At 37.6% G+C, this 13,356-nt stretch overlaps 1 protein-coding gene across 11 annotated transcripts in view; it reads right to left on the minus strand.

The window, feature by feature from the left end:
• Positions 1-1,831: 1,831 nt before the first annotated feature.
• The window catches only part of USP45 (ubiquitin specific peptidase 45), a 79,733-nt gene continuing 68,208 nt past the window's right edge, over positions 1,832-13,356 (minus strand). For 5 of the 11 annotated variants that reach the window (XM_073022363.1, XM_073022366.1, XM_073022362.1 and 2 more), the window contains 2 exons: positions 11,222-11,375; positions 10,153-10,536 (listed from right to left, as the gene is read on the minus strand). In XM_073022363.1, the coding sequence (XP_072878464.1) occupies positions 10,367-10,536; positions 11,222-11,375 (324 nt within the window). In that variant the 3' untranslated portion in view covers positions 10,153-10,366. Of the gene's footprint in view, positions 4,117-5,962; positions 9,824-10,152; positions 10,537-11,221; positions 11,376-13,356 lie in introns of those variants that run through there. The other 6 variants (XM_073022365.1, XM_008007508.3, XM_073022370.1 and 3 more) reach the window with 4 other exon arrangements.

The raw sequence follows: 13,356 nt of genomic DNA on the forward strand, positions 1-13,356 counted from the left end.
TCCTAGTGAAACTGTCGTGTTCCTACTCCCTATAATCATATTGTAATTGTTTGCTTGTTTCCCTAGTAAAGGTGAGGCAATTTTCGGATAAGGGTTTTCTCCCTCACCTCTGCCCTCCAAGTCCCCAGCATCTGCTTTGCACACAGAAATTTTTACATATGCTGTATGATTGCATTAATATGTTCAACAATGATCCTAATGTAGGCCAGTCATTTTGGAAATGCATTGTGAAATGGAGAGGATTATTAAATACCTCACATTTTGTTCCTTGTGCCAGTTTAATGAGACACCCTCAGCAATTGCTGTTTACCAGACCTGAAAATGAATTTTACAGTTCCAATTCCAGTTCCCTTTCTCTAACCACCCTATTCTAAGAGTTCCCCATAACATTATGATCTTACGGACACATGAGGTAAGTATATGTATTTCAACACAGAATTTTCTAAGAATGTGTGTTGTGGTGTTAAATTTCTATGTAAGCAGCTGTCATGTGCATGATCTGCTGCAGTTTGATCATCCTGCACCTGGATCATCAAATGCTTAGTAGTCTTATTTGACAGTCTTATTTTACCAGTCTTACTTGACAATCTGCTGTTAATGACTAACAACCAGGGGACTTTATAGGTTAAAATTTGTATTAACTTCCTCTGTTTTCAGTGTTTGAAGTAGAAAATTTGGCCAACCACTGTGGCTCACGCCTGTAATCCCAGCACTTTGGGAGACCAAGGAGGGTGGATCACCTGAGGCCGGGAGTCCGAGACCAGCCTGGCCACTGTGGCAAAACTGTCTACAAAAAAATACAAAAATTAGCTGGATGTGGTGGCCCGCACCTGTAGTCCCAGCTACTCAGGAGGCTGAGGCACGAGAATCACTTGAACCTAGGAGGCAGAGGTTGTCGTTAGCCAAGATTGCGCCACTGCACTCCAGTCTGGGCTACACAGCGAGACTGTCTCAATGAATGAATGAATGAATGAACGAATGAATGAATGAATGGAGTGAAGTAGAAAATTCTAGGGGAGGATATGTCACCTTCCATTATTACAGAAACAAATTATCCTTAAAGCAAAATGGAAATAAGCTAAGATGATATGTGGAAAATATATCAAAATAGGAACTATTGCTGTTTCTTGAGATTTGAACCTTTATAGTGTTATTAGGTGCCATATCACATCCATCTTAAAACTTAATAAAAATTTAAAGCTGTGGTATATATATACAATTGAATATTACTCAGCCTTAAAAGGGAATGAAATTCTGATGCATGCTACAATATGGATAAACCTTGAAAACATGCAAGATGAAATAAACCAGACACAAAAGGACGCATATTGTACAATTTCACTTACATGAAGTGCCTAGAATGGGCAAATTCACACAGATGGAGAGTAGAATAGAGTTCCCAGGAGTTGGGAGAAGGGGGGAATAAGAAGTTACTATTTAATGGGTACAGAGTTTTCATTTGGGATGATGAAAGAATTCTGGAAATGAATGGTGAAATTTGCACAACAATGTGAATGCACTTAATGACACTACTTATACACCTAAAAATGGTTAAAGAGGTAAAGTTGATGTTGTATATATTTTACCACATAATACAATGGAGAATGAAAAATATTTAAAGCTAGTATGCTACAGGCACATCCGTACAAATTACAACTTTTTTTTTTTTTTTTTTTTTTGAGATGGAGTCTCGCTCTGTTGCCAGGCTGGAGTGCAGTTGGCTCACTGCAACCTCTGCCTCCTGGGTTCAAGCGATTCTCCTGCCTCAGCCTCGCAAGTAGCTGGGACTATAGGTGCGTGCCACCACACCCAGCTAATTTTTGTATTTTTAGTACAGACAGGGTTTCACCATGTTCGCCAGGATGGTCTCAATCTCTTGACCTCATGATCTGCCCGCTTTGGCCTCTCAAAGTGCTGGGATTACAGGTGTGAGCCACCGCACCCGTCCTACTCTGTGATTCTTAATATAGTTACTTAAGCATTTCCTAGAAAGTAGTGAATCTGGCATAATGAAATATGAGGATATAAAATAATACTTTAGTTATTTAACAGTAGATCACATAGGGCTTTATGCAAGTGTTGTTCCTTTAGGCCAGGTTGGAGAAAGTAAGGTAAACTTATGCTCAATGACTGCCTGTTCTTACCTAAAATCTTTTGTGATTCAAATTACTGTTTCTGTACTTAATTCACTGGTATGACGATTATTATTAGTAAACATCACTAGTGTTCGACAGTATGATTCTCCACAGGCTTACTACACAGAAGACTGAATTTCTAAGCCCCTTAAAGTTAGGGAGTACTTTATCAATTAGTTCTGGCCAATTCATTGTGGGTTGAGTAATGAAGTACACTTACAAGAGTTGGTGCACCGTCCTCAGGCTGCATGTTTCACATAATACACCATGTTTCAGACAGTGCAGCTACAGGTTGGGAAATCCTCTGTCAGTCTGGATAACTGAGTTGCTTCATGGGAAACAGTTTCCAGGAAGATCCTCAGATCTGTAAAGGACTTTGTAACGACCATGAGATAAGCCACTGAGATTCAGGGTTCATTTGATAATACAGCATAAGGCTAACCTATCTTGAGACAAATATAGACACTGGTAACAGGAGTTGAGTGCTGCTGAAACAAAGAACCTAAAATAAAAAGCATTAGCTTAGGATTGATTGGCAGAAAAAACTAATATTGGAGGCTCGAAACATGGCACTTCACATTATGTAGCAATAAAGCATTTGATATAACTTACCGATGATAATCTGGGAGGCAGATAATGTACATAATGAATTTCGAGCTAGGGGAAGAGGTTTAAAAACCAGATACTAGTGTGTGGTGGGTGTTTTGGATGCACTAGACAAGGTATTATAAGAAAGAGAAGGGCTCAGGAAAAAAGAGTTGGCTTATGAAAGCTGAAACAAGAGGGAATACAGGCAATCCAAAATAAACTTGAGAAAGCTTTTAAGTGACAAAGGATTATTAAAACTCAGGCTTGCAACAAATATAACTAAGGATGTAAACTTTATATTCATTTTGGAAAAATTTTCAATGGATTAATTAAAGATGTGGAACCTTCGTTTTTTCCTCTTGGAAAAAAAAACAAAAGCCTGAGGGTGAAAATGTAATTAAGAGTACGTCTCTCTCAGCGGGGTGTGGTGGCTCACATCTGTAATCCCAGCACTTTGGAGGCCGAGGCAGGTGGATCACTTGAGATCAGGAGTTCAAGACCAGCCTGGCCAACATGGTGAAATATCGTCTCTGCTAAAAATACAAAAACTAGCCTGGCATGGTCGCGGGCGCCTGTAATCCCGGATATTCGGGAACTTGAGGCAGAATTGCTTGAACCCAGGAGGCAGATGTTGCGGTGAATGGAGATCACACCACTGCACTCTAGCCTGGGTGACAGAGCAAGACTGTCTCAAAACAAAGAGTATAGTATGTCTCTCTCATCAAATCTTGTAATTGTCGCAAAGTGAGGTGTGGGGGCAGGAAAGCAAAGAAATATAGCAAGCCCAAGAACTATGTGACAAAAAAACTCTGGTGTGGCTGCTGGCATATGAATCTACGGATGAAAAACCTACTAAAATTTTAAGAATTGTATTAAAAACACACACAAATTGTGGCAAAAACAACTGTGGCTATTCCAAATTAAGAGAAATTACAGTCCCCAGTCATCTAAGAAATAGTCTCAATAAAAGCTTTGTAACTCCCAAAGTTGGCATATATATATTCCTCAGTAGCTGTTCAGATGTAGCCATGAAGATTTAAGAAACAAACAAACAAAAAAACTTTCCCAGAGGATGGAGTCTAGAGTCAGAGAACACCACACAAGGGAATTCTTCCTAGGAGATAGAAAAGGAGCCTAATCATGAATATGCCCCATACCCAGACTTAGGGATACTAACAGTATCTCCCATTCTTACCCATTCTGAATGTTTATTGCAGATACAGTTCCACCACTGTACATTAAGTATGTGGAAAACAGAACATATCCTTTTGGTTCCTGGGTCTCCAGAATAGTAGGAACATCCAAACCTGATATAGCATTTCCAGAGAGCCTGGTCTTGGAGGATAAAACTTTTACCTTGATGGGACTTTTGGGCCCTGTCCCTTAAGAGTCACTGTGTACAAAGGAAAAAAAAAGGAAAAAAAAAAAAAACCTGTTTGGTGACCAGAGGGGTGGATTGTGGTAGAGATTTCTGTCAAATTCACATATCCCATTCTCCTTTTCCTATAAGCCCATGGGAGACTCTTTCCTACCCATCTTGCCTTGCAATTAGGCAGGGTCATATGATTACTGTTGGCCAATGGGTTGTCAGAGACACATCCAAGATGAGTAATTGCTGGGGCAAGATCTTTTAATGCTGTATTCTTCTGCCACAATGGGGAGACCTCATATTGAAATGGTACAGCCACAGACTGAATCAGTTTGGATTACGAGAATCGCCAGTTGGAGGACAGTTGCTTTTGCAGACTGTGCAGACTCACAGTGAACTTTGGATGCACCAGAAGTAACTTTTGTGTTAAGCCACTGGGATTTGGGGTTGTACTGCAGCACAACTCAGCCTATCCTAATACATATGGGAATGCAAACATCTCAGATATTTCTTCTTGGGTGCAATTTAAAATATGTATGAAATGGCTTTAGAAGTGTCCATGAACCTCCAAAATTACATGCAAAAATTAGGGACATACATTTTTCTGGGAACATACAGATGTTAAGACTTCCCTTCTCAGTCTCTATATTGCCAGAAGAGAGGGCCCCAGAATTAAAACCCCATTCTTCCTACAACACTCAGCTTTCTCTTTGGGGACTATCAGTACTAATATCACCATGCCGTTTATCTCTAGGATATCTTCATCCCCTGTACCTTAATTTCCACATGGCTTCATAGGGAGTCCATATTGCTTGATTTTTCTCCATATCATTACTATTAACATAAATTTTCCTTACATTCTTAGAATGTGTATTTCCTCACCTCTTAGATTTCTGGCTCTTATGTTGACTGCTGTATCCCTAGTACCTACCACACAACAGGTATCCAACAAATACTTATTTTTTATTTTTATTTTTTTTTGAGACAGTCTCTGTCATCCAGGCTGGAGTGCAGTGGTACGATCTTGGCTCACTGCAACCTCTGCCTCTTGGGTTCAAGCAATTCTCCTGCCTCAGCCTCCCAAGTAGCTGGGATTACAGGCGTGTGCCACCATGCCTAGCTAATTTTTGTATTTTTAGTAGAAATGGGGTTTTGTCATGTTGGCCAGGCTGGTCTTGAACTCCTGGTCTCAGGTGATCCACCCACCTTGGCCACCCAAAGTGCTGGGATTACAGGCATGAGCCATTGTGCCTGGCCTAACAAATACTTACTAAATGACTAAACAAACAAAAGATGGTCTTTAACTTTCATCATAATCTCAGAGAGCTTCATTACCTGAAAGAAGTTTAGACACAAATGGGTAGGCAAAATATTTCTTAATTGCTGGTGCAAGACCTTACCCTTTTTAATAATTATCCTGTCTAAGTAACCTTTTAAGAAACCCCTGAAAGGAAGATGATCATCCTTGGTAGATACTGAAATCTGAGTGAAAGTGGCCCAAAAGATATTTTGTTTTGAAATAAAGAATTTCTAAAATATGTAGGATATTTTGAATATAGCTGAGAAAGCTGCTATGAACTGAAGGTTTATGTCCCCTACAACATTCACAAATCCCCAGTGTGATAGTATTTGGAGATAGGGCCTTTGAGAAGTGATTAGGTCAGGAGGATGGAACCCTCCTGAATGGGCTGCATGAAAGAGGACCCACAGAGATGCCTTGTACTTTTCCCATGTGAGGACACAGCAAGAAGGTGCTGTCTTTATGAACCGAAGTGGGCCCTCATCAGACCCCAAGTCTACTGGCACCTTTATCTTAAACTTCCCAGCCTCCAGAACGGTGAGAAATAAATTTCTGTGAACACACACCTAGTTTATGGTATTTTTTTTATAGCAGCCTGAGTGGACTAAGACATAAGCAAATGCATTGTTGATAGATAAAGCATTCTGTCAATAACATAAACTGCGAAAATTCCAGGACCAATCTTGTAACATAAAATAAATAAGAACATTTATTATGCATGTTTTATACAGTAACATCAAAATAATGCTCAGTAAGTTACACAGCTATTTTCTAGAAACATGGCAAAAGAAAAAAAAACAGTAGGAATAACAGTATAAATTTATTACTCAAAATTGAAAATATAGTCATCTTTTAAACAGATTTGAATTCATGATTTCTACATAAACAAAAACATCATAAATATCTAGAAATAGTATTTTTTTTAACAATGTACTAGATACTATCTAAAGGCTCAATTTTATTGCACATATTTGATTTAGGCTTATTTGATCAATACATGCAGAAAAATAAATTACAAACATGAATTTTTAAAAAGGAATCAGCATGTTATTTTGTACTGCAAAAATTAGATGAGGGTTGATACATTTCACAGCTTAATCTTCAGAAAATTTTATTCTGCTATTGCATAAAATCACTGATTAAAATCATCACACATGGAAGCTAAGAACTATTAAATATAGTAAAATAGCTCTGTTGGTACATTTAAAATAGGAGAATAGGCATCAACTATTCTTTGAGTTCATACCAACTGTCTTCTTATTATTTTTGAGGCAGGGTCTCACCCTGTCACCAGGCAGGAGTGCAGTGGCGTGATCATGGCTCACTGCACCTTGTCCTCCTGGGCTCAAGCGATGTTCCCCACTCAGCCTCCCAACAGCATGAGCCATCATGCCTGGCTAATAAATTGATACCAACTATCACTCTTCTCAGCTACCTAAAAAGGTGGTCTTCACAAGTTTTAAAAGCATTAAATGATACAGTATTGGCACACAATTTTTTTTAATATTTGGAAAAAAACGGGAAGCTGGGGTAAACCAGTTTCTAAATAAAGCTAGTGAAACTTGTTTTACTTTAATTCATTCCAACACTATGGTAGTTATGTCGATGATATGTAAACATTCTTATTTATTTATACTGTTTCCTGAAGTGATCCAGAAACTATTGTTGTTATTATTAGTAGCCTCGCAATTTACTGTCCCTGCAAATGTGCTTTGGAAATACTCAAAATAAAAACAAAAATTTTAATGTAGACCCATGTGTAATTTAACATGCTTTCTCTGTTACAAAAGCTATATTTAGCAAATTCTTAAGTATTAAAACTTGAATTTATTCCATTTTTCAGAAGACAAGGAAAAAGCACTCATAAACTCTAGGCCATAAAAAAAATTCATAATTAGCTCATTTAACATGAATAAAATGAAAATAAAAATATCTTACTTGCATGTTACTTCTGGAATAATGTCAAAAATCTACGTAGATGTTTCCATTTTAAATGATGTTAAAATAGTGTCAGCACTGTGACTGACATAGCAAGTATGGGTATCTATCCAAATATTTATCTTTGAAACAAGAAACAAGTGACCATCCGATGAAAAGTGCATGCCTCTTAAAAGTATGTTTTCTGTAAGAAAAATCAGGTGACCTATATTTACATTTGGGCAGTTGCGGGGGGGGGGGGGGGGCGGTGAAAACTGCTCTTACCAAGATAGCTCACTTGAATAAAGACATTCAATATTTTTCAAAAAATTCACTGCTCTGGTACTGAGATCTCCAATGATAACGGATTACAGTTAAACAGAAAATGCTGTAAAATACCTTTTAACAGAACACAGCTTGACTTTGCAGATTAACTTAAAGATACATTTCTTGATTATTTCACTGTTAAAAATCAAGAAAAACACTACTATTAACATTTCAACATCTTAAAAATAGAATTTATGCAATGACATTTTTAAGCTTTGCACTTTGTGTACTATTACCATCTTTAATCAGTTATGTTCATCCATATATCAAAAGGCAGCACTGGTAACCTTGATAACATTATATATGCTTATGTGTTTAAGACAGTCAGTCTTGATTAAATATTTCCATACATTATCTGCAGCCACTATCCTTCTTTCCCAGGAGGAGAATGAAGTGGGACTAGGCATTTACCCGGCACTTGCCTGCACTACCATTCACTAGCACTAATGATTAGGATGCTTGAACCATGCAGTTTTGTTTCTATTTCAACAATATGACACTGAAGTAGCCATTATTTTTTGATATTTAAGCCTAAGTAATAGTAATATTCTTCATGCCAAGTTTTGACAGCTAAATAATTTATATTCTAGAGGGAAAAAATGATATTTTTGCTATTATTTATTTAAAAAATAAAAAATGCCAGCTTAATGTCCCATTAAAATAAAAGCTAAATTCACCTCAACTTGTTAATGATGCTTGCTGAAGACAAAAATAGTGATTTCAAAACCCCAAAACTGTGTTTAGTATTTATGAGAAGGAAAAAAAGTATTACATTTTTCTTTTTTTTTTTTTTTTTTTTTTTTTTTTTGAGACGGAGTCTCTCTCTGTCGCCCAGGCTGGAGTGCAGTGGCGCAATCTTGGCTCACTGCAAGCTCCGCCTCCCGGGTTCACGCCGTTCTCCTGCCTCAGCCTCCCGAGTAGCTGGGACTACAGGCGCCTGCCACTGCACCCGGCTAATTTTTTCTATTTTTAGTAGAGACGGGGTTTCACCATGGTCTCGATCTCCTGACCTTGTGATCCGCCCGCCTCGGCCTCCCAAAGCGCTGGGATTACAGGCGTGAGCCACCGCGCCCGGCCTACATTTTTCTGTTAATATAATTCTCTATCATTTACAAATATAATTTGGCAATTTATATTTCAAAGCTATCCTATGGTCCTATATGTATTATCAACTTCTAATTGCCAATTCTAAATTTTATAATCATCTATATTTGGCCTTGGCCAACCACTTGCAAGTTATCCTTAACTCCACCAGGAAGAGGGTGCAAGAGATATGTTTATGAAATGCCTCAACATATTTCTAGTTTTTCAAAACCTCAAAGTAATAGGCTAATCAACAGATTATTTGTAAACCCAAACTACTGCAATTATAGTGAATACCCTTTTATATGGTTGAATTGTATAAAATATGACAAGCGAACTACACTATATTAGGTGTTACTTCATGAAATTATGTGTTATAGCAGTTTCCTAAATGGTAGTACACATATACCACTGGATGGCCCTGAGATGATTTTAAGTGGTACATGGATAAACAATTTTTCTTTAATAGTTTTAATATTTATTATAAAAAATATAAAAGCACATAAAACATGGAATATGATTGCTCAAAACAAGACTAAGGTTAAAAAAGGCTAAAAATATTTTTAAAAAAATAACCATGATACAGAATATGTGAGATTTCAGGAAGGTGGTATTACATTTAGGAAACACTGTCTTAAGGAATGATTTGACTTAGCCAGCATCATTTCTGAATGCCTGTAATAATGAGCCACATCTAAAGGGGTTTCCTTTCCTACTATAAATTCTGGGAGGTTTTTGTAACCCAGAATAAATACCTGGAAACAAAATTCACATTTATTTTAAGACTATGAATTTTAAAGCATTGAGTAAATTTACTTTAAAAGGGTTCACCAAAATGTTGGAAAAGTTCAGGACTATTTGATGAACATGCTATTCCTACAGAAGAGGGAAGACTACAAAGGCACGTTATATATTATAGTTATCACTGCAGCATTCAAAAACAAATGACCTAAATAATCATTACCATTAATAGTTATAATACTCTTTCATAGAAAAGAAGGTAGGCTTGTGCACTAAGTGCTCTTGATTCTGGAACCACCTGTATGTAAGTGTCACTAACATGGACCCACTGGCCTGCTGATTCACTATCAGCCTCTTTCAAACCTAGCAAAACAAGAAGAAGTGCAATTTTAAAGTAAGTATGCTTTAGGTTCTTACTCTAAATTACAAACAATAACATATTCATTACAAACTCTATCTAATGCCAAATTTTACCTGAGAAGTCTGTTTTTTCTTGCGTTAAGCATTTTCCAAAAATAACGAATTTTTTTTTTTTTTAATTATACTTTAAGTTCTGGGATACCTGTGCAGAACGTGCAGGTTTGTTACATAGGTATACATGTGCCATGGTGGTTTGCTGCACCCATCAACCTGTTATCCGCATTATATATTTCTCCTAATGCTATCCCTCCCCTACCCCCTAACCCCCGACAGGCCCCAGTGTGTGATTCCACTCCCTGTGTCCATGTGTTCTCATTAGAACAAATTCTTTCAAAGCATTAATATTATAGGGATAATTAATAATGCTGTCTGGCCCAGTGCAGTGGCTCATGCCTATAATCCCAGCACTTTGGGAGGCTGAGGTGGGTGGATCACTTGAGGTCAGGAGTTTGAGACCAACCCAGCCAACATGGTGAAACCCCGTCTCTAATTTAAAAAAAAAAAAAAAACAGACATGAGCCAGGTGTGGTGGCAGGTGCCTGGAGTCCCAGGTACTCTGGAGGCTGAAGCAGGAGAATCGCTTGAACCTGGAAGGCAGAGGTTGCAGTGAGCCGAGATCGTGCCACTGCAATCCAGCCTGGGTGACAGAGTGAGACCTCATTTCAAAAACAAAACAAAAAAAGCAAAGTTAGTTGGATGACCCATAAACAAAGCCAGCAAATTTTCAACTCCGACTCTTCTGACAATCTGGTATGGCTTCAAAAACTTTTGGTATTGTTAAATAAAATGCTACTCCACTATAATACACAATGACTCAGTACCTTAAAATACCATGTCATCTCATATGACCTAGAAGGGTACAGTCTTCATAATATTTGAGATTTTCTAAGCACTTGTAGAGGGAATTCTCACTTAAGGTGAATCCAGTTGAGGCTGGGCATGGTGGCTCACACCTGTAATGCCAGTACTTTAGGAGGCCAAGGCGGGCAAATCACTTGAGGTCAGGAATTTGAGGCCAGCCTGGCCAACACCGCGAAACCCCGTCTCTACTAAAAATACAAAAAGTTAGGCGTGGTAGCATGCACCTGTAATCTCAGCTACTCGGGAGGCTGAGGAGTAAGAATCACTTGAACCCAGGAGGCAGAGGTTGTAGTGAGCCAAGATTGTGCCACTGCACTCCAGCTTGTGTGACTAAGTGAGACTCTATCTAAATAAATAAATAAATAAAATAAAATAAAGCAAGCAAGCAAATCCACTAGAGGCATCTATGAAATAATAACTTAGCTCTCCCAGAAAAGGAAGCACACATTCATTTTTAAAAATAAACTTAGGATGGCATACCAGGCACACTTTTCTTTTTAGTGGGATGTTCCGATAATTTCCTGGAGGGTGTTCTCACTTTCACATAAGCAGTGTAGTGGCCTTCTCTCATCGAGCCACTATGTTCCACTATGCCATAGAGACCGTAGAGAACTTTATCTCCCATGCTTGCATTCTTTTAAACAAAGAAAAAACCCAAATTAGTAATATCTGTTAAATACTGTTGTAAGGAAAAGTAAGTAAATGTATATCTGCCTAACATAAGAAAAATGCATAGTAAAAGTGAGATAGTTTCCATACCTATTAGGCCGGCAAAATTGAAAAACCTTAACAAGGTTCTCTGTTGGCTGATTTGTGGGGAAAAGAGCACTCACACATATTGCATATGGGAATGCAAAGGGTACAATCCCTACGCAGGGATATTTCTTTTTTTTCTCTCTCTCTGTTTTGAGACGGAGTCTTGCTCTGTCACCCAGGCTGGAGTGCAATGGCATGATCTTGGCTCACTGCAACCTCCGCCACCCCAAGCGATTCTCCTGCCTCACCTTCCCAAGTAGCTGGGATTACAGGCATCTGTTACCACGCCCAGCTAATTTTTATATTTTCAGTAGAAACAGGGTTTCACTTTGTTGGACAGGCTGGTCTCAAACTCTTGACCTCAGGTGATCCACCTGCCTTGGCCTCCCAAAGCGCTGGGATTACAGGCGTAAGCCACTGCACCTGACCTATGCAGGGATATTTCATGTTATCAGGCTGAGTTGTATATGTATTACTCTTGGATTCATTAATCCTTTTTCTAGGATTTGATCCCACAAATACATGAGCAAAATGTTAAAAGACATGTACCACACTATTAATTGCAGGATTATCTGTAATATCAAAACACTGGAATTAAAATGTCTGTAAATTGGGGACTGGTTGAATAAACTATGATGTATCCACACAATAGAGTATTATGCTTCTTGAAAAATGGAGTGCAGACGATCTCTAAATGCTGCTATGGAATAAGCTCTAGGATATAATGTTAAGAGTAAGGCAGAAAGAAGGATACACAGTGTCAGCTACTATTATTTAAGAGGGTAGATGAAAATATACATGCCTATCTGCTTATATTTAAATAATAAAAGAATAAGCCATAATTTTTTAAATGGTTACCTACAGGGAGAAGGAGCAAACAGGTAGAATGACGTGGCGAAAAGCCAGACATCTTTGAATTTACCTTATTTAGGTACATTTGACTTTGGACCTATATAAATATTTTATGTAATTAAACAAAATTAAATTTTAAAAGAAATTCCAAAAAGTGAAAATTAAAAATTGCACAAATGAACAACAGATCCAGTACTTATCTGGATACTAATTCATTTTAAAAATCACATTTATGAGACAATTGAAAATATGAACACTAGGTGATATGACAGAATTATTAAATGGTACTGTGGTTATGTTAAAAAGTGGAGAGGGAGCAATTCTTATCTTTTAGAGATACATAGTGAAATATTTATGGGTGAAATGATTTCTGATGTTTGCTTCAAAATAAGAAGAAGAAAGTGAATTAGTGTGTGGATAGGGCGGGACTGGCCATGGATGTAAGGGTTTAGGGCTGGGTGCTGGAAGTTCATGGTACTGTTCTATTTGCTTTTGTGTATATTGGAAATTCTCCGTAATAGGTACTTTTTAAAAATATGTTTTTATAAATTTAACACACAGCTTGTTAAATTTCATTATTATTTACCACATTATCAAATTCTAGGAATACTGAGTATTAATAATCGACAGATAGTGCTGGTATTCCACAGCAGATACACTGTAATTCAACCAAAAATTACATTTAAGATACTTTTGTTTTGACTATCATGTACTGAAAGTATTAAGTTCAATAGGCATTCTATTACATACCACAAAATCTAGACTTCTAGCCAGTAATCATGAACAGGACAATATGTTACCCCATAACTGCTTCCCTCAAGGAAGACAAAGTCATCTACTTCATCTACACAATTCTTACATGTAAAATAAGCAATGATAAACTAGTCTGCTTTCTGTACCTAATTATTACAGTAGCAGCAGTTTTGAAGTATCATACTCCGCTGACAAGTACATTATTCTCAGTAGTACACATGAAGTGGCACGAAAGACAATTCACTACTACATTG

Source organism: Chlorocebus sabaeus, chromosome 13, assembly GCF_047675955.1.
Source record: "Chlorocebus sabaeus isolate Y175 chromosome 13, mChlSab1.0.hap1, whole genome shotgun sequence".
Lineage (NCBI taxonomy): Eukaryota > Metazoa > Chordata > Mammalia > Primates > Cercopithecidae > Chlorocebus > Chlorocebus sabaeus.